Raw genomic sequence first — 22,502 nt, 5'->3', positions numbered from 1 at the left:
TGACAAAGACCCTGGTCCGTCTGACTGCTGGGCACTACTGCTGTAGCTGGGTTTATAGATGCCCCTCACCCTCATCCTTGCCCCAGGTGCATCACTGCTCCTGTCAAGGCAGTACCCTTTTTTATGTCCATCCTCCAGAAGTGTACCAAGAAATTACCCCAACTAGAGTTGTATGTAAGCAGAGACTTCAAACTTTATAGCACCTTCCCCCATTTGAGGGGTAATTATTTTTCTCCCCTGACAGGCCACCTCAGTCTACCTCCAAAGCACCAGCCTCACCCTCCTCACCCTAGTAAAGGCCTAGCTTAATTCCCTTAGAGGGCCTAGATTCCCAAAACAAAGCTCTCCATCTTGGGGCTTTGTCTTTAGGGCTTAACTTCTGATTTGGACTGTGAAGCCACAACTTCCTAAGACAAGAGAGCCCAGAACTATGTACAAGCTTAGCTTTTCTTAATTTCCTTATTGCTATGAAAGTTTTCTCATTCAGTGGGGAAAAGAAAAAAAAAAAACAGAAATTAATGTTTCAATCTATTACCTCACCAACCAGTCAGAACTAAGAAAAGAGAGAAATTAAGATGGACCCGGCAATCAGAGAAGGGCTCCACAGAGAAGGAAGAACTTTTTATAGGGTTCTCAAATGGTCATAAGGTCTGGTAAGTAGAGGAAAGCACAGAATTTCAGAACTCAGGACAAATTCAGCAGAGGAGAATTAAGAATAAGCTCTTGCAGTGCATGCAAGAGATGGCAAAATGTCCACTTCTTTGATTAGTTCAAAGATTTTATTTGGGGAAAATGGGAAAATAAGATCAAACCAGTGAAGTGAGATGAGATTATTAGAATGTTACCTACAGCTATAGAAGACTCTTACAGCTTAATATCTTTTCTCCTATGACAGGTAAATAGTACTAAAATATTATATAAAAGAACACATAAAGTATAATAAAAATAAAATAAAAATGAAATATCTTACTCCTCATTAGAATAATATGAAGTATGCCTTCTACTTCCTTTATTTATCCATGTCTCCCAAGGTTTTGAGTTCCAACAACACTTATCTAGGATCTTCTTCATCCTAGAAGACTTACATCTTATTCTTTCTTAAGGAAACTCTGTGCCTGGTTTCATGATGAATTGCCCTAGCTGGGCTGTCAAGAGGTAGTTTCAACTACTTGTCCTAAACATCAAATCCCCTCTGTGCTTCTAACTTTTCTAGTAATCCAGAAAATAATAATAATAATAATAACCCTTTTCCTTGGCTTTTCCTTGTTGCTTTGAGATAGAAAGCCTTCATTTTTTCAGTAAAACAATCTATCATGGCTCAAGCCCATGCCCTCTATAGAGAAACACTGTAGCCCCCTTCTACCAATACACAGAACTGTGCTTGAAAACCAGTTGTCACATTGGAAGTGACTTATTTTTTCCTGGAAGACGTAAGCAAAGAGAACATTTGAGCATTGAGCAAATCTGAAGATCTGCTTCAAAAGCAGTTTCAAAACAGTGCAGCAACAGAGGACCAAAGGAAGTTCTGTGGATTAGGAAGTTCTGATTATTTGAGTAAAAAACAGCTTTTTTAAAATGACACTATGGGGTTCTGTTTTCTTACTCATTGAAATTCAGATAAAAGTTGTCCCAAAGTCAAAAAATTAATTTCTTACTTAACTATACTTTAACACCAGTTGATATTTTCCAAAGGAATGCCATTCCTAGGAGTTATTCTGGATCTTTGAACTCAGTTTAATTAAAAATGTGTTTTTCCTTTAAAATAAGTACAGGATGATATACAGATCAAAAGAAGAACAGATTAGTAAGTAAGAAGATGCTGGTTTCTATATAAACACTTTAAAATTTTTAATTTCTTTTCAAGCAGAAGAAAAGGACTGAACTTATTAACTGTACATTTGAATATAAAGATCCTTCTTTAAGGCCTATCCAAAGCCAAGTTCAAACTGCATACTTTAACTGTGAATGTAAGTAGATCCCTTTGTTAATTTTTGTATCCCACCCACGGATGCAGTATCTCTGTGTTTTTGTTCCCCAGATTTAGTGAACAAAAGAAAAGGTTACAATAGGGCAGCAGCTAAATTTGTAAGGAAAGAGCTTTATAAAAAAAATCAAACTCCTAAAAGGTGTCTCAAAAGGTTTATGATATAAGAGGATTTAAAGGCATCAACCTCAGATTTCAATGACTTTCTTCCTTAGTCCCAGCAGGTCCTGCCTTCTCAAGAAGAAGTCATTTCATTTCAGCGTTGGAATGAGGGCATAGGTGTCTTTCAGAATGTTGTCTAGAATTATAGCTGTCCGATGCCTTTGTTCCCAGAGTTAAAACTTAGCTTTCACAAGCTGTACTATAAGAGAATAAAGAAGGTGTTTGAACATTCAGTGTTTTGTTCCACTGGAATCAGATGCTCAAAGTATAGAAATTCACAAAGCATGTAGCTTGATAATACCCCAAGCTGAAGTTTTAACTTATATTTAGAATCGGTTGCATAAAATTGATGTTCAATTACTTCTTGATTGTTTGATTATATCCTCACCTCATAACTAAAGGGATTTGAGTTGGCTTAAAAGAATACTCAATACATTAGTAAATATGTAGGAAAATATACTTACAAGTAACTATAAAAAAGAAATCAGAGTTGAAGTAAAATAAGGAATTGACACTAGAATGAGGCCAGGGGGTAAATTTGACTTAGAAAAGCATACCATGAGGTCCCATATAGTTCTGAAAATTTGACCTAAATTTTGATCCTGAGCTCCAGGTACGATTTTCACAGGGTCCACAAAGATAAACATAGAACCAGCTTTTCCTGGACACTGAGGTCAGGGAGAAGTTGATTGATGAGTATACGTTTCAAATATCAAAGGTCCTTATGGATGAATTTCTTTTCACTGTTTTAGATTTTAGATCACCTGTGTCCTTATGGATCTATTTCCAAGAGGGTTTTCTCAGTAAATGTTTCACTCATGAATTGGTGAATATTCAGGTGACCCCCAAAACAACTCCATCCATCAGTCAGTTGTATTTGCAATGTTAGATGCATAATCAGGCATTTCTCAGTCCCTTCTTGGAGGTAACAGCAGACTGAATGTAGAATCAGGCAAGCCAAAGGCCTGGGCTGTCTGAGAGAGACTGTGAGAGCCTCCAGAACCAACTCAAAAGGCTTCCGTGGGACTTTTCCTTTGGCCCTGGAAATCCCACCGGCAGTATCAGTCTCTTCCTATCCTTCAGACGAAGCATGAAGCTCTTGCTTTTGGTAGAGTGAAGAGAGGGGAAGGACGGCAAGAATGGAGACTCAGTCTAGATTTGGGAATGGGCCTGAAGATCACAGAGTATATAATTCACAGTTTTTCCCCCTTGTTCCCCATACTTGAAGCTTAGGAAAACTTAAGGGTGTAGCAGAAGGAAAAAAGGGAGGGAGGAAGAAAGAGACCGGAGAGAGGGAGGGAGGGATGGAGGAAGGAAGGAAGGAAGGAAGGAAGGGAGGGAGGGAGGGAGAAAAAGAAAGAAAAGCTGTCTGTTTGAAGTACTACAGGGCTTTCAGGTGAACTCTACCTTATTGGCTAGATTGGAAGTACACATTAAGATTTCTAAAAAAAGAAGTGCATGTTAAGTTTGTATTTATTTTTTGTTCAATTTATACCACAATATCTCATTTTTAACAGTCCAAAAAACATTAAAGGATATTTCCTAGTTCTTATATGGATTTGTGTTAACTTTCAAAGGGGATCCACTCTGATAAAAACCTATAGTTGGCTTCACCAATTGTCAGACTATATAGCTCTGTTCTATTCCTCCAGATCTCAGCTAGTGTTAGTACTTTATCATCTATATTTCTGTTCTCTCTTTTTTTTCTCTTCCTTTTCAATCCTATTTTTATTTTTGAATCATTCTCTTTGGAAAGGTAAGTGCTGTCACTTTGGCTAAGACTGTGGCGTTGATCACATAAAATAGCATCCACTCAAGTAAATGGGAAATATCAGCCCGCTGGGCCTGCTACCTCAGATGCAGTCATGAAGGCGACGCCAGTTTCAGAGGCTCTGATTACTGAGAGTAGTTAAGAGCAGCCTGAGGAGAGATACTTGATTCTCGATTCATGGGTCTTAATTTGGGGGGAATACAGACCTCTTTGAGATTCTAATGAAAGACATTGACCTTATCCCTAAGAAAGTAGAAACATGCCCATTCATGATAATATGTGGATACCCCTAAAGCCCACACATACACTTCCTAAAGACCTTTCAATACTTAAACTGTGCTTCGGAAGGAATGAAAGTTCCTTACATATATGAATGAGAGTTCAAGGAATATGAAAGACATATCCAACTATGGTACTGAGATCATAAGTAGAATGGTGTTGTAAACACTTCAGGCAAGTTAGTAAGTTGACTATCTCTGTCCAGCTAAAATAAGAAGTGGTGACCACAAAAGTAAATACAGACTGTTCCCAACATTCATAGGTGGTATATTCCTGAAAATAGTTTGAAAATCTAATTTCTGAAAGTTGAACAAATTTTTAATGCTTTAAGAGAACAATTCTGTTACCAACGGTAAAAAATTAAAAAAAAAAAAAAAGAGAGAGAGAAAAAGAGAACATCCTCTAATGGTTCCTGTACCTTGGGCTTAGACAATCAGGAAGGTAGAGGACAACTCTCACCAGGAGACAAACCAAAGCACTCCCTTTACACCCAGGAGTGGGTGCATAAGGCAGTGCAGCTCTCTTTCCCATATGCTAATGACCCTCCCACGGTCCACATCCAGGGACAATGACAGCTAGGATATGCTAGGTGTATGGAGCCAGTGGTAAGTGATTTCTCCAGTGCTCCCAGCCACCCTCCAAATGATGTTGATGGGCTGGGTCCCACGACCCAGAGGCCATCCCACAGGACCAGCCAAGAGGGTTCCTGGCTGCGTGCAGGATAGAAATCAAACGCGAGCCAGGAGGAGGTGAAAGCAGAGTTTATTGAAGGTAGAAAGAGAGTGCAGGTACAGACAGAGTGTGTGGGAGACTCGGAAAGGAAAGGAGGGAGTCTCATCTTCACTTGGGGCCTGGGGATTTTTTATTGACGATTGTGGTCTGGTGCACATGTCCTCTCAGTCATCCAGGAACTGGTCAGAACAAGGACAGAGTCCAGGTGTCCATCATAAGTCACTTACTCCCTGGAGCCAGGGGGTGTTGGCGTCGAGATGTCTAGTGCCAGGGGTCTGGAATATGCACATGATGACCTCGCCTGGTCAGTCCTTAGATGTTATCTGCTGTGCTGGAAGACTCCAAAGAGATCATGAACTCCTTGTCCCTTACAAAGGAGGACATACATTAAGGCATGTGTAGGGCAGGGATGCAGGTCCTAGCAGAATAGAAGTGGGAAAGGGAACAAAAAGCAGGTTTTTACGGAGTCCTTCAGTTTCCCTGTCTCACAAAGATTGTGAAGATGCCCCTGAGATAGAAAGAATGTGTTGGGCCATCTGCTTTGGATGGTGAAGCCCGTGCGGAAGCAACCTCTGCCCTCCTCAGGCTCAGCAGCTCCTCCCCACCCCGGCACATACGTGAACTCAAATATCCGAGGTCTTGGCCCTGGCAGGGGCAACAGATGTAGATTTGGGGAGGAAGGGACCTGAGTGACCACATGCATCCCTGTTTTCTCAGGAGAAGAGTGGGTCTTTCCTAGTATGACCAACTTGGTAAGTAGCACCAACACACGGTAGCTTACGATCACCACTAATCACCTGATATACGAAAGAGAAACTTCAACACAGTAAAAGTATCAAGGTGCAAGGTGGCAAAGAGTGTGATATAAAAGCCTGGGCTGTGGAGGCCTGGCCACCCTAGCCCTATTTTGTGAGCTGACCCACTTACCTCATGTGCGCCTGCTGGCCCAGATTGAAAGCTCAAGGGCTTTTCGGCCCTGCCATTTGACTTAGACGTGTTGACTTGACCGAAATTCATCTTGGTTTTAATTTGAGAGCTGGTGTTTCCTCCCAAATCACAGAGACTTCAAATTCCCATCTCCCTCTCTAGCACCTCACCCTTGCACTGGTCTGATTTTATATATCCGGGGCTGAGAAAGGACTGGATTTCACACCTAATTAAAGGAGACTGTATTGCCTGCTGTTTCCTTTCTTGTTCATTTTCCCTTGTGCACAAGCAGCTTTTTATTCTCATGCTAAGTCCTGTCCCCGAACACCCGCAGTTTAAGAGACAGTCAGGAGCCGGGTTCCTACAAGGCAGAGCCAGGCCCTCCATCACCTCTTTCACCACAAGCCGATTTTCCCTTCGGTGCTCGCCCCGCTTCAGCCCCATCCGTATTGTGCTCGCTCACAGAACACAGTCATTCAGAATACATGACCACTTTCTGTGGTAGGATGCCTTGTGTGTTTCTAGTGAATGCCATCTCAGGCTGACTCTATATTTTTACTCTAGTGGAAAGGAGGTCGGTTATTATTTTTAAACACATAGAGAACCATTTTTATCAACTCTCCATTTTACCCCCCCGCAGTTCTATGTTCACACCATCGTGGGGTATTTTTGGGGTGAGGTGGCGTCCCCAAATATACATAATCTTTGGAAAGTTGCATGGTTTTGTAGAGTTAAGAGGGTGGTTGGTGGTTTTTTGTTTTGTTTTGTTTTGTTTTGTTTTTGAATAGCCCAAATGCCTATTCAGTGCCAATCTAGGAAAGAATGGAGTTAGCATTTTCACACCATTCCTTCCTATACAGTCCCTGAATAACCATCTAATCAAGATTTGTTTTCAATGGGGAACAAATCTTCTACAGTAGACTATTTCAGATTTATTCCGTTGGAATCTATACATTAATGCCCATTGGATGAAAAGGCCTGCTTCACAAAAGCCTGGACATTGCCTTGCTGTGGCAGAAACTTTTTCCCACTGTATTAGTGTTAAATATAAAAGAAAGCCTGGGAAAGAATTGCTTCAGCATTGTGTGCGGGAGGAACCAGGCGCGCTTGAATGGAGAGGCAGGGTCCCCCATAGCATCTGTACCCGTATCAGCAAAGCCCATTCAGCCTTTCATAGCTGCTTACTGCAGTGTGGGACCAGTGCACTCAGGGAGATGTTTAAAAATTGTGTCTATAAAAATCCAACTAGGCTCGTCAGGTCAGGTTGTACATGTGTGCAGGTTGGAGTTTGTCTCTGTGGTCTTTAACGAAGTTGGTTGACATTACTGCAGAAACCATAATTCAGATCATGTAATGGGTTTTTTGTGATTATCTCCATAGGGTTACCTGATTGTTTGGATAGACTCGACCAGTTCACTCAAGCAAGCAGTTTGAATTTTTCTCATGAGATTGTGTGTGTGAATGTGTGCAGTGTGATGACAGCTTTTGGTGTTGACCATTTCCCTCTGTAAAGCAACCTTCATCATCACTCTCAGTGTTTTTATCTTTTCTTCTATGTCCTGAGAATTAGGGTGGCCTTAGATCTTTAGGCGATCCAGTTTTCATTCTTCAGAGATCCAGTGGTATGCAGTGGGAAGAACATCAAGGGTGTGGGTTCTAATCCTAACCCTGCCTCTTACTAGCTGTGTAAAACTTAGGCTAAGTCATTTAAACACTTTGATAGCCTCAACTTATTTTACATCAAATAGTAGTAATAGGACTTGTCCTAAAAACATATAGGATGGTTTTAAGAAAATACTAAGATATTATATGTGAAAGAGTTTTGTCCATTGTGAAATGCTACATGATATTAATTATTATGATACTTGTGGTAGAGTTTCTTTCCAGAATTAATCAGAAGGAAGACACCTCTTCATCATAAATGGCAAATCTAGTGATATGTCTGTGACTGGTGCTATGAGCAAATGTGTGTTTAAAGAGTATTTTCACCTGGGGCGCCTGGGTGGCTCAGTTGGTTAAGTGTCCGACTTCGGCTCAGGTCATGATCTCACGGTCCGTGAGTTTGAGCCCTGCGTTGGGCTCTGTGCTGACAGCTCAGAGCCTGGAGCCTGTTTCAGATTCTGTGTCTCCCTCTATCTCTGACCCTCCCCCATTCATGCTCTGTCTCTCCCTGTCTCAAAAATAAATAAACGTTAAAAAAAAAAAGAGTATTTTCACCTGTGTGGAAAAAAGTTATCTGATAAATCCATCCTACTTAGAGATGGTGATTTTATCAGAGACTCGGCCAGTTTTAGTGCTCACTGTTAACTTAAATAAAAAAGACCTTAGTGATAGTAAAATTATATGTAGAAAACTCTACATTTTGGGGCACCTGGGTGGCTCAGTCACTTGAGCATCTGACTTCGGATCAGGCCAGGACCTTGTGGATCTCGCTGCTGTCAGCACGGAGCCCGCTTGAGATCCTCTGTCCCCTCTCCCTGCCCCCCCTCTCAAAAATAAACGTTTAAAAAATATATTAAAACAAAGAAAAGCCTTACTACATTTTAGTGTAGTCTTACTACATTTTAGTGCAACTTAAAGATGTCTTTAAGTTAGATTACTGAAACCATGTTGAAGTCCCAAGGCCTAGAAACATGAACACCGTGCTAATTTATGGGTAGATATAGAAGTAACTGAAGGACATATTGGACAAACCTTTTCATGCAGCTTTACAGTGGACCCATGGATACCTAAGGGCCAGACTTCATTTGGGGCAAAGCATGCAAATGCAATGAAACAGATAAGAATGTGAATTCTAGGGCCAGACCACCTGGGTTCAAATGCCACTCTTTCACCAATTGCCTAAGTGGCCTTGAGTGATTTTCTTGATTTCTCTGGCCTCAGTTTTCCCATTTGAAAAATGAGGATAATAATACTACCTATGTGATAGGGGTTGCTGTGACGATTCAGTGAAATGATATGGTAATAAGTGGTAAGCTTTTAAAAAATAAATGCTCTTGTCGTTATCATGCTCTATGTGCATGGAGGACTCAGCAAGGTCTTAGAATTTGGTCTGCTGACTGATTTCCTGAACATTTCTTCCTGGGTTATTGGGGCCTTCCCCTAGGGCTCTATTTTGTATTAGCACGGTCATAGAGGGTTCACCATGATTCTTGAATCTGGCAAAGACCATTTGTGTTACAACAGTGAAAAAAATAGAAACTGTAGCCCAATACAATATTTTAGGCACATAATAGACCAAATGGAAGCCAGAACAAGAAGGAATTCTCTTACGTAAAAACCAATGCAAATCATATCACTGAAAGTGAACATAGAGCCTCTAGGCATTTATTAAGTTAACTGGATATATGTGAGGCTGACAAAATATAAAGATGGAAACAAAGGAAATAAATGAGTATGTAAAAGGATGTGGTCACACCAACTGAGCTCAAATAGCATGAGGAGGAGATCGAGTGAAGCAAGGTAGAGCTGGTTGAGCTCAGACTTTCCTGAACCGGTCGGTCCTCTCTCCTAAGGTGGACGAGAAAGAACCAAAGGAGGTGGGCATTCCTCCCATCTGCAGGTCATTACCTCTGGGGGTTACTTCTCACAAGACACAGAGATCTGGGTCACAGGCCAACAATCCATGCTTGAGCCACCTGGGTGGTAAAAGCCTACTCACTTGGCCTCTCAAGCTGATTGTTCAGTTATGAAGGCAAGAATAAGGAATAGAAATGAAGGATGGCTCAGAGAAAAGGATTCTTTGGAACCATTTGAGAAGTGAGGTAGAAAAATAGGAAAGCCCTAAGACTTAGTGTTACAGCCATCCATTTTATTTCTCAATCTGTGATCCAGATGTTACCGACATTATCCCTTGTCTGCAGAACGTGGGGAATAAGCAATGGGTCAGGCTATCCACAGCCTCCCCATAGTACACTATTGCCTTCCCACGGGGAGCTGTAGCAAGTGCATACAGCACTCTATTGGCTTGGGTGATCACACATCCCATTCTTGCTTTACTCCTGCTGTCCTCACCTAATCATTAACAGTGCTCCCTTGCACTCTCAGAAGTGCCCAGTTTGGACACTAAATATGAGCACCTAGTATACTACAGTCTGCCAGGTCAGTGCTGCCATCTCTGACCTTTTTAACACTCCTTCTACATTAAGTTTCAGGAAATTCAGGAAACCATCCATATCACATACAACCAAGTTAGAAAGTTCTCAAGCAGGTTGTCAGAGATGACAAGAAGAATGTGTACATACGGAAAACAGTGGGTGAGCGCCCCTTCAACCAGCAGATTGCATTCCATCACCTGTCCCTCAACTGGAAAACATGGCAGCAGCTGTTTGGTGGATGTCTTAGTCTGGATTGAATTTTCCAAGAGTTTTTGCATACATGGTGTGGGTTTGGAAATATACATATAAATGAGTAGGAAGGGAGTTTATTTTTTAACAATGAATATTATTGCTGTCTATGAATAAAATAAAGAACCTTGAAAAACTGGGAAAAATGTAAGCTTTCCTGAAGGACCTCGTCTTAGACCTGTCTAAAGTGGAAGTAGACAGTTCCATGAGAACCAATCTCCCATTTGTTTTTCAGGTCTTATTTGCTGAAGTTGTAGTAAGAGCAGGCAAATGACCCATCTGTTTATTTGGCTGCTCTACTTCGACAACCCTGGCTGAAGCTCTAGGGCATTGACAGGGATTCAGTACCCAAAATAGCTGGGGCATTGTTGGGGCCAAATGGAAGAAAGGCATTGTTCCCGTAGGCCATCATACCTCAGCCTGCTGTGCAAAGCATGTCCAACTCGCCACAGAGCCTGCTTGTGTCTGCAAGGTGGGGGGTTGGGGCTGTTTCCAGGAGCCATGGGCATTACCCACCTAAGACATGGGTGTTAGGAATGAAGTCAGTTAGCCCTGACCCACACGCCCTGTCTTGTGTCTGTCTTGCCACCCACCGTGCAGGTGACATCAGTTGCAAGGGGATGACCGAGCGCATTCACAGCATCAACCTTCACAACTTCAGCAATTCCGTGCTCGAGACCCTCAACGAGCAGCGCAACCGTGGCCACTTCTGTGACGTGACGGTGCGCATCCACGGGAGCATGCTGCGCGCACACCGCTGCGTGCTGGCAGCCGGCAGTCCCTTCTTCCAGGACAAGCTGCTGTTGGGCTACAGCGACATCGAGATCCCATCCGTGGTGTCGGTGCAGTCGGTGCAAAAGCTCATTGACTTCATGTACAGCGGCGTGCTGCGCGTCTCGCAGTCGGAAGCCCTACAGATCCTCACGGCCGCCAGCATCCTGCAGATCAAAACAGTCATCGATGAGTGCACGCGCATCGTGTCGCAGAACGTGGGCGATGTGTTTCCGGGGATCCAGGACTCCGGCCAGGACACGCCACGGGGCACTCCCGAGTCAGGCACATCGGGCCAGAGCAGCGACACTGAGTCGGGCTACCTGCAGAGCCACCCGCAGCACAGCGTGGACAGGATCTACTCGGCACTCTACGCATGCTCCATGCAGAACGGCAGCGGTGAGCGCTCCTTCTACAGCGGTGCGGTGGTCAGCCACCACGAGACTGCACTCGGCCTGCCCCGTGACCACCACATGGAAGACCCCAGCTGGATCACGCGCATCCATGAGCGCTCGCAGCAGATGGAGCGCTACCTGTCCACCACCCCCGAGACCACGCACTGCCGCAAGCAGCCCCGGCCGGTGCGCATCCAGACCCTGGTGGGCAACATCCACATTAAACAGGAGATGGAGGACGATTACGACTACTATGGGCAGCAAAGGGTGCAGATCCTGGAGCGCAACGAATCCGAGGAGTGCACGGAAGACACCGACCAGGCGGAAGGCACCGAGAGTGAGCCCAAGGGCGAGAGCTTCGACTCGGGCGTCAGTTCCTCCATAGGCACCGAGCCTGACTCTGTGGAGCAGCAGTTCGGGCCAGGGGCAGCGCGGGATGGCCAGGCTGAACCTGCCCAAGCCGAACAGGCCACGGAAGCTCCTGCCGAGGGCGGCCCGCAGCCGCACCAGCTAGAAACAGGTGCCTCCTCCCCGGAGAGAAGCAACGAGGTAGAGATGGACAACACGGTCATCACTGTCAGCAACAGCTCCGACAAGAGCGTCCTGCAGCAGCCTTCGGTCAACACATCCATTGGGCAGCCATTGCCAAGTACCCAGCTCTACTTACGCCAGACAGAAACCCTCACCAGCAACTTGAGGATGCCTCTGACCTTGACCAGCAACACACAGGTCATTGGCACAGCCGGCAACACCTACCTGCCGGCCCTCTTCACTACCCAGCCCGCGGGCAGTGGCCCCAAGCCTTTCCTCTTCAGCCTGCCACAGCCCCTGGCAGGCCAGCAGACCCAGTTTGTGACAGTGTCCCAGCCCGGCCTGTCGACCTTTACTGCACAGCTGCCAGCGCCACAGCCCCTGGCCCCATCCGCAGGCCACAGCACAGCCAGTGGGCAGGGCGAAAAAAAGCCTTATGAGTGCACTCTCTGCAACAAGACTTTCACCGCCAAACAGAACTACGTCAAGCACATGTTCGTACACACAGGTGAGTGTAGGCTCTCCTGGAGACCTGGAAGTGGGCTGTGGGTGTCAGGGGGGCTGTAGGAAGGGAGGGGCAGGACAGCAGTGGAAGGCAAGTCTTGGAGTCATCTTTCAGATTAGAAGGACCCATCTTCTAGAAGCCCCAAGGGTGCCCCCGTCATAGGAATGAAGCATCGTGCCACCAAAATACAAAATCACAGAAACCCTTTATGTAGAAGGGCAAATGGGAAAAAAGTCTGATGAAGAATTTGCAGGCACAATATCCTTTAAATGCATCGGAATTGGAAATACATTGTTTGATCCTAGGTGTTTAGAACTGGAAAAGTCCTTGGAAATTATATACTCTAGTCACTTCATTTTACTGTGAACACTCCTTCTACAGCAGTGCGGTGGTCATAGGCTAAAGTCATATATGACTAAAGTCATATACGCAGAATAGGAATGAAAGATTTAGTCTGTAGTAAGTTCTGTATGAATCATCAGCTTGAAGAGACCACAAGGCTGATGCAAGCTTATGCTGCATTTGTGGTCCCTGAAATGAAGAGAAGTGATAGACTCACTCTATTTTCTACTGCTTATTTTCTATTTTCAACACCTAGAGACCACAGATTAGTCTGGGCACTACCTTTTAAAAGGACAATAAACTGATGGGCCCATTCAGAGGAGTATAATTAGGATGACGAAGGAAGGCAAAGCCATGGCATATCATAGTTGAAGGTCCTAGGGCTGTTCAACCTGCAGGAAAGACTCAGGGCATCATAGAAGCCACATCCAAGTATCTGAGCTTCAAGGGCAGCATAATGTAGTAGTTAAGCTGGAACTCTGGACCCACATTGCCTGGGTTTGAAATTAGACTTAGGCACTACTAAACGTTGTCACTTTGGGAAAGTTGCTTAATCTTTCTATACTTGTTTCCTTGTCTATATAAACAGAATAATAGTAATACATCTTTCTTATAGTGTTATTTTCAGGATTAAATGAATTAATACATGAAGCTCTTAAAACAATTCCCGGCCCATAATCAGCACTCTATAAATGGGAGCTAACATTAGTATTGCTAGCTTTATTTAAATGGTTGGGAGGAAAGAGACATTAAGCTTATTCTGTTTGGCTCCAAAAGGTAGAACTGGACCAATGATTGGAAGTTATAAAGGAGATTCTTTCAACTAAATAAAAGAAAAGGGTTGTTAATGGTCTGAGCTTCTCTAAGATGGGATAGGCAGCCCCCAAAGGGACTGAGTTTCTATAATTAGAGGTGTTCAAGGAGAGAATGGATGATCATTTCAAAGGGATGTTGTAGGGGGGACCCAATCATTAGGTGAGTAATTGGGTGAGATGGTGTTTCATCCCTGGATTCTGTGATTCTAGAGCTAAGATCTCCTGCCCTCCCAGCGCTTTGCCCAGCCCAGCTGCCCTTTTCCAGCTCTGTAACAGAACAGACACAGAAGTGAGAATTCCACAGATGCTCCTCCATATTAAGTGACCACATATGTGATATGATGTCACATAGATTCTCTTGTACCTGAAAATGCCTACCCCAATGGTGATCACCATATTTGAAATTCTTATCACAAGAGTCACTCTTCTGGTATACCTCTGGTTCCAGAACACCCTGTTAAAAACCAAAAACGTTGCCAGAAAAAATTATATACTAGAATTATAATACATGAAAATAAATTAGTTCCTCAAAGCAACTTTGTTTCTCAGATAAGCTAGCAGGCATCTAGGGGATAGGACATAAGGCACATAAACTTAAGTTAGGAAATAGAAGGGAAGGAAAACAAACACTGAGATAAGGTACCCAACATGGAAGTGAACAACTAAAACCGAACGTTACTTACAATGAACTTTGCCTTCTTAACCGTCAGCTTAAGGCAAGACATTATGTAAATCTATGCATGTGCCTTTATGTGAATCAGTTGTTCTTAAAGATGACAATTTTCACACTTCCAAATAAACATGGTAACTCACTACTGAATTTAGCAGGAATCAGGTAGGTAAGTCACTATGTTTATCTGGGGTAAATGTGAATTCATTAATCACCTGAGATCAATCAGGGGTAGTTTTCCACGTGGTATGGGTATCATCATTATTTGGTAAATGGATCAAGCAGTAATATTTTTATTTATGTGGCACTTTATGGCTTACAAAAGTGCTCTCAAAATTTTTTCCCTTTCTTTTCCTGAATAGTTGTCACATAAATCATCAAATTAAAGATTAAGGAGGAAAAAGAGACCATTTGTGGAAGTGTATCCTTAGCCAAAGTTTAGTTTGCTTGTCTTGGATCCATACATTTCTATTACCACCCCCCCTCCCCCAATGTGCATCCCTTCCAGTAGACCCAGTAGATATAAAATTCACAAATTCTATTAGATCACATATTGAAATAAGACTTTAAACTTGGAACATAAAATTTTCAGTGCACTATCAAAAATTGTCTTTTTGCTATATAAACACATTTATCCAGTGGATTCACTAAAGGATTCTGTGGTTAACCCAAATAACTAGATTTGCCCACGAGAAAACCAGCAATGGGTTTGTACACTTAGACATCATAGATACAAAACCTACAAGTAAAGTCATTTCATAAATCTAAATCTAAATTATTCTCAAACCTTTAGCCTTTAGATAACCTAGTAAACTATGAAGGTCCTCAGTAAGTTATGAAGGTTTTGTATTGGTGTGTATGACATGGCTACGTCTGGGAACAATTAATAATACACAGATATCGCTTGAGCACCTCATTCAAAAGAAGCAAAATTCTTCCCATTCACCCTGAATTATTTGTCAGTGGCAGTTTGGAAGGGCCATCTGTCTATCAAGACCTTTGTCTAACGGAACGAATCCATAACCTAACAAAGTCAAAGAACAATTGGTCTAGATTTTTCAAAAGGCATGACAGCCTGAACATATGGAAGTAATTCAGGACCTGGATTCACTGCGCCCTCCATTTCAAAACAAAGTTCTCTCCAGTTTCTTGGGAAAACATAAAAAAAAAAAAAAAGGGGGCCTCCCAGCTTCACAGGAGCCCAGTGGAAATGATAAAAATCCAGAGCAAAAAAGTCCAAATGTTGCTCTAAAAAGATTCTAGAAAGTACTAGGAATACTTGGAAAAGTATGGATGGTTTCAGTATTCTTATATAATCTAATATAATCTGTATAATCTAATATAATCTTGTATAATCTCTACAATCTAATGTAAAAGAATCTTACTGAGAAAGAGCAGCTTGATAGAATTAAAAGGAAAGATATTTGAGATCTCTGCATCACAGCTATTATGCAGGGTACTTGGCTTTGCATTTCAGTTACTCAAAGGTTTAATGTAAATAGTACTTATTTTGGACAACTGCAGAGAATCTATTCTGAAATCGGGATTCCAAATAAAATTCTGTGGGGCTCTGTGTTAATGATCCACATATTCATTGAAGGGAAGTGTTTGAAACAAATCAGTAGTCCATTGTATTGACTTTGGAGCTAAGCTCTACCTTAGGGAACCAGGGAACCAGGTTCCCTTAGGGAACCAGGGAACCAGGGAACCACTAAATTTAGAGTGGGACATAAGTGAAAGACAGTTATACTAGAATTATATTATTTGGGTTCAGTTTGGGTTCCTTTAATTGTCTGTGTGGCCATAAGCAAGTCACTTAATTTTATAACCCTCAGATTCTTTGAGTTTATAATGGAAATAATAATTTTTTTGTCTTTTGAGTAGCTGTAAAGGTATGCTACATTTAAGAGCTTGTCATAGAAGGTAAAGTACTAGCTAATGTTTAAAAAAAAAAAAACCCATCATCATTATTATCTTAGCCCCCTCCACCCAAGAGACACTGAGATTCTTTGCTCTGTCTCACATCTCTGAATAATAAGCTCTTAACAGGTTTCCATCCTCTATGGAATTCAAATGCTGAAGCAATGTGGTGCTCCTTGGATTTCCCCTGAACTTCCTTCATAACATCAGCATTTTTTTTTCATTCTTTAATGATTTTTTTTTTTAAGAGTAAAAGAAAACCCCTCACCTAACCATTCTATCCACTCCCAAACAAACCACAGAGTTTCTCCTCAGAGTTTCTCCTCAGAGTTTCTCCAGTTCACTTTACTACAGCCTCATAAAAGTTGTGAGAAAGGAAACCAAGAGTTAAGGAGGTATTTGAAAATAAGAGAGTCAGAGAAAAAAACCAAAAACACAAACCGTCCTGTCATGGAGCAAAGCAGGGCTCTTCTATGTCCCCTCCCCTCAAGAGACAAAACAAAAGTCAAAAGAATAGGAAGGCAAGGACAGAGGACACAGAAGGATAAGACTTGGTGTCAGTGTGCATATGGAAGTCAAGCAATAGGGAAAATGCAAAAATAACCCAATAGCAGTGGTTCTCACAGTGTGATCCCCATAGCAGCAGCATACATAATCTCAGGCTCATCCAGACCTGAATCACAAACACTATGATGGAGCCCAGTAATCTGTGTTTCAGTGAGCCCTGATTCACATTAAGCTAGGAATCATTTCCCTAGAAGGCTGGGTGATGACGAGGATGACATCAGGTTGCTTTTGTTACGTAGCATTGTTCCCTAAAATTCCACTCATAAGAACCTATGCATTTGCAACAACTAAACCAGTTGAAAATAACAGCTTGATTTTTATAGTGGCTAAATTATATTACGGAGGCAAATATCTCATGTATGAGAGGTGAGCTAAGGCTCTCAAACTGCACAAGGACCATGGCAGATGTACGCCTCCTGGCACTTAAAATACTGACTTGTATTATTATTATGGGGTTGTGTCTGCACATTCCTATTATAATGTGAACTCTGTGAGCCAGAAATGGTTGATAGGTAGGTAGGTGGGTACATAGATAGATAGATAAAGATATTTATCTTTATCTATACCTTATACTTCAATATACCCAGCATAATACCTTACACATAATAAACATTCAATAAATGTTTGATCAGTGAATGAACTGAATGACCAGGATGGCATTTGAAGTATTTGTTTACCATCAGGTATAGGTTTGCCAAATTTAGCAAACACAAATACAGGATGTCCAGTTAAATTTGAATTTTGGATAAACAACAAGTGTATTTTTAGCATAAGTATGTCCCATGCAGTATTTGTGACATACTTAGACTAAAATATTATTCATTTCTTTTCTGAAAGTCAGATTTCACTGGGTGTCATGTATTTTATCTCGCAATACTATCCAGGTGGAACTTTCTTTTAAGACCCAATCTTAGGACTCTTTGCTTTAAATTCTATATATGAATACAAGCTAGCATATGTAGCAGCTTAACAAATACTTTTTGAGTGAGTAAGTGAATGAATGTTCAGAAATGTGGGCATGTTTTCCCAGAGAATTTAATTCAAGGGACTTATACATAAATGCATTATTTTTCTAGCAAGACTTAAATTTCTTTTTCTTTCCTTCTTTTTCTTTTTTTATTTTCTGAAGAATTTATTGTATCTGCATTTCTACTTGTGTTTTCTTCACTAACAAATGGTAGATGTTTGGGCTTTTTCTGAATCATACTATCAACAGCCCATTTATTGGTGACCGTTTTTAGTCTGTTAGTGTCCTCTGCATATATGATAATTTTGTTTGTTACTTTGAGAAGCTCAGCTATTTCTGCCAAGAATTTGATGTAAATGGATATAGGAATTTAGTAACATAACATGTCAGAAATAGTGTAAAAATGCTGAGATCAAGGTAATAATGTGATAATCCTCACACAGAATTTGGGCTATTAATTATATCAAGCCAGTGAAGAAATGAACAAGTATAAGATTTGAAATAAGAAAGCCTTGGTTTTACCACTCTCTGAGAGTGGTAAACTTCACCTTATAGAAGTTCTGCCATCAATCTGAGCCTTAGGTTTTTTTGCCACAAAATATATGGATCTTAATAATACTTGCTTTACATGGTTGCTCTAAGAATCAAATAGCATAATTTCTGTGAAAGCACTTAACCACAAACACCATAAAATTACCAAAGCCATTTAAGAACATATGTTAGGGGTGCCTGGGTGGCTCAGTTGGTTAAGTATTCAACTCGATTTGGGCTCAGGTCATGATCTCATGGTTCGTGAGTTCAAGCCCCAAATCCAGCTACGTGCTGACAGTATGGAGCATGCTTAGGATTCTCTCTTTCTCTCTCTCTGCCTCTCCCCCACTCATTCTCTCTCTCTCTCAAAATAAATAAACTTATTAAAAAAAGAAGATATATGTTACAGTAATATACATTTTGCAGCATAATCCAGAGGGCAGGAAATCGTTAACAGGAGGAGGCAGTGATAATCTGGCTAGGCTGAAATCATCCTCTCATCTGTTACTGACTTGTTGGGTGACCCTCAGGACATTACCTCTCTAATGGAAATACCATTTTCTGGGGATGTTAGTATCTACCTGCTCATAAAGTTGTAGGAAAAGTTAAATAACATGGATGAAGTTCCCTGAGATCTTCAAAATTCTGCCAACACCAAAATATGTTACCTGTCACTGAAGCCACAGATGTTCTCTGAATGCAATGTGTCCCCAGTAAACAGTCCCCCCCCAGTCAGCCTCACAGTCCAAGCTGGTACCAGGATCGCACCCTCAGAAGTGGAGACAAAGGACACCAACCATATCTCAGGTGTGTAGGCCTTCCTTCAGCTAGACTTCTCTGGTGGAGAGCAGACTTTCCAGCCAATGAAAGCTCTTTGTGACTCTGTCTGAGCACCCTTCCATTCTTGCCACTGAACCTTTCCCACTTTCTGTTCTGACCTTGATGTTCTGTATTCCAGGACTCCTTCCTTGCAAGTGACCACTTTCCCTGACCCCTACTCTCCTTTTCCTTCCCTGCTACCTACCCTCTCGCCAAGCTCCCAGTTTTGGTTTTCTGACCCCTCACCATACTCACCTAAAAAAGAGGGTGTCGTGTTAAAGTAGATGATGGAGATGCCAAGAGTATGGTAGAGACAGGTGGGAACAGTGCCTCTGAAAACATCCCGGTAATAGCATTCACTGTGCTTTCTGCAAGCCTGGAGAAGCCTGGTTAGAGTGAGAAAGAATCAGCAGAATAAATGGGTTCTTGCTGAGCCCCCAGTACAGAAGTCACTATTCAGAATTGGGGTGTCTCAGCCCAGTAGGATATCTTTTACTTAAACTTTGGGCAGACCCTCTGTATCTACTAACCTAACAGTATCTCTCTTCCTTTCTTTTCTTTTTTTTTTTTTTTCTTTCTTCCCTCACTTGTCATTCATGGTAGAGCATCGGTGCTGGTCCATGAGAAGGAGTTTAAAAGAGACTCTTTAGAGAACAGACATCAAAAACTGGAGGAGTATATACGCTCACCGCTCCCCCCACACTGTTGGAATTGTAAAGGACACTGCCGCCCCTTTGGTTTCTCCACTTGCATGTAGTTTCTTGGCCTCCAGAACTCAGCTGTCGCTTGCTCAGAAACCCTCTGTCAGCGCTGTCTGCTGACATTTTATTCATGATACTGCTTCTGTCATTAGCATATGTAACTGAGAGCGGACTATACCCTTAACTCTGAATTACATAGCTGCAGTATAATCACTTGCTTTATTGATTATCAGAAAAAAAATTTTTCTTATCCTGAGTTGGCTTCCCCATGCAATGCAAACTATTTCTCAGTTGGTTTCATTTATCATCAGTTTCTTTCTACTAAAAAGAACAGTTGACTTTTTTTTTTTTCTTAAAATGATCACATACTCTGTGCTAAGTGCTTTATCTCTTTAGTTTTCAAAATACCTTCAGAAGACAGGTCTTATTGTATTACTCTCAAGTTACAGATAAGGAAACTGAGGCTTATAGAGGTTAAGTAACATACCCAAGTCACTCAGCCAAGGAAATGGAATTCATATCTGACTCCCACATCGGTATAGCCCAAAATGGAACATTTTAAAGTGAAGGGGCTTATATGAGCTTCTCCCTTATGTTATAATTCTAGTGTCTGCTTTGGATGTTGTGTCTCTTTCTAACACAATGATTGGGCTTGCCATTCCTGACTATAGTCTCAGTCCTGAAGAGCCATTTTCTCCACACTGAAAGCAACAATTAGCAGACCACATCCATTTCATGTATAATGTTGAAAGCCCTTTCGGGGTCCCTATATGCAACAGACAGAAAAATAACAAGAAAGAAAAATATTAACATTTCTACTGAGTGATAGTGTCTCAAATTCACACATATATAAATGAAAGTTCTGGACACCTGATTAATCTGAAAATATGCCCAATTTAGTACAACAGTTCTTGAAATACCTATGCTCTACCAACACAGCACCTTAATAATTATAGAGAGCGCTTTCCTTTAAGGAGCTCCCAAGTGCTTTACAAACATTTTTCCTCATTAACTATCATACCATTTTCTGTGGCTGGGAAGGGAACAGAATACTTTGTCCTATTTAAAATGTGGGACTGCTAATGCAGTGAGTGATTGAAGCAGGTTGCCCTCAGGTCATGTGCTGACAAGGCCTGGACTAGAGTCCTCAGGGGTTGTGGGTCAGGGTGGGCAGAAGGCCACTAAATCTGCAAAGGGCCATGGCAAGTGCTTGGTCCAGCTCCTTGCTTTCAGAAGGGGAAACGAACCCAGGGAGATTTAGAAAGCCCAGGGTCACACAGATAATTAACAGCTGAACCAACACTACATGCATACAAACAACATACAGATGTATGCTATGGAGGGAAAGATAACAACTGTGAAGAATCAATTTATAGTCAGATTAGAAGGTTGTGAAAGCAAAAAGCCTTCATGAGTGACCTTGCCTAGAGGAAAAACACACTGTAAGAAGGTGAAAGTTTCAAATAGCAGGAGCATTTTAAACATAAAGTTTCAGTAGCCACAATACCATCTGGAACTTAAGAAAGCAAGCTTCCCATTAAAGGTGATAGGTGGATATGTTTTAAAAGATGGTTGGCCAGCCTATCGTAGCCTCTAGAAAGTGTACATACTCAAAGCACAAGGATGGCAAAGACCAGCTTGAGTTCAAGCATGTTTACAGCTGACAGAAATGTTCCAACTAAAAATAACACACACGGCTGTCTCTCTTTGGGAATCTCTCATTTCAAAAGAATGTACCTACATAAACACCATGCACAGACTGAAGTCTTCTTTTAGGAATGAGGCTTCCCTAAAGTCCCCCATTTGTCCAGAAGTGAACTTCTTCTCTTCTAACCCTATGATCCTATGGACCTATCCTGTCCCATCAGTGAGAATGTAGGGAAAGAAATCAGAGAAGAGTCGAGAGGAGAGGGAGCTAGGCCAAAACATTTGTGAATAACTTAAGGAAAAAAGGGTTCAAAGACCAATGACATTGTTAAGAAATTGGTAGAGTGATTCCAATGAAACAGCCATTCCTCACTGTCCTGTGCTTCAAAACATATCCTTTTACACTTACAAACACAATGAGAAAAGGCTTCTGATGAGATCAAGTTTTGTAAAACAGATCATGAACATAAAGCACTAACACTGAGCCTGACACATATTAAGCACTGAATACATGGTGATTGTTTTCATTGCCATTATTACTATGACACCTCAAACCTCTTCTGTTTCATAATGGGGAAAACGGAAACACAGTCAAGGCACATATTTTAATTGGAAGTTAACTCAATTTTAAGAAATAGATTTTCTACCCCGATACATAATCCAGATATTGAACAGTTACACTAGAGAGTTTCAAAGGCTTGGGGCCTTGGGCTGGGTTATGGAAGAGTACATAGAAGGACTTTTTTCTCCGAGGTGGGTGCCTCCATTAGGCAATCAGTAATGAGGTGGGGCAGACGGAAACACCCTAATGCATTTCATCTCACCTGTCAAGAGCAGAGCTGAGAACAAACAGCACCAACAAAAACAAGGGTCTGTTCATCCAAAGAGATGTCACAGGTCCGTGGATGTTACTACATTTAGTAGTAGTAGTATTACATTTAGTAACAGTATTTTTGCTTACCTTAATCTTTTTAACAGGCTTGAACATTCGGTTTCTAAGCCAACAGCAAACCAAAGCAGTAAACAGGAGAAAGAAGGGTTTCCGCCAACAGGCTGAGAACAAAGAAAGAGAAAACTATTTTTTAAATTGACCCCAGAGTTCAAAAATGCGTATGGAACC

General features: G+C 41.8%; 1 protein-coding gene and 1 long non-coding RNA gene across 51 annotated transcripts in view; one reads left to right on the top strand and one right to left on the bottom strand.

Moving 5' to 3' along the window:
- ZBTB20 (zinc finger and BTB domain containing 20) overlaps window positions 1–22,502 on the top strand; it is a 785,665-nt gene that overhangs the window by 738,736 nt on the left and 24,427 nt on the right. For all 50 annotated transcript variants that reach the window (XM_078453036.2, XM_060640810.3, XM_060640799.3 and 47 more), the window contains one exon: window positions 10,802–12,406. In XM_078453036.2, the coding sequence (XP_078309162.1) occupies window positions 10,822–12,406 (1,585 nt within the window). In that variant the 5' untranslated portion in view covers window positions 10,802–10,821. The remainder of the gene's footprint in view (window positions 1–10,801; window positions 12,407–22,502) is intronic.
- LOC132684181 (uncharacterized) lies at window positions 4,943–10,795 on the bottom strand. The gene is made up of 2 exons (XR_009612608.3): window positions 10,616–10,795; window positions 4,943–5,346 (listed from the first exon to the last, which is right to left on the bottom strand). It is a non-coding gene; the product is annotated as an uncharacterized LOC132684181 (long non-coding RNA).

The sequence above is a fragment of the Panthera onca genome, chromosome C2 (assembly GCF_046562875.1).
Source record: "Panthera onca isolate mPanOnc1 chromosome C2, mPanOnc1 haplotype 2, whole genome shotgun sequence".
NCBI classification, from domain to species: domain Eukaryota; kingdom Metazoa; phylum Chordata; class Mammalia; order Carnivora; family Felidae; genus Panthera; species Panthera onca.
This window is presented reverse-complemented; position numbering and strand designations above follow the sequence as displayed.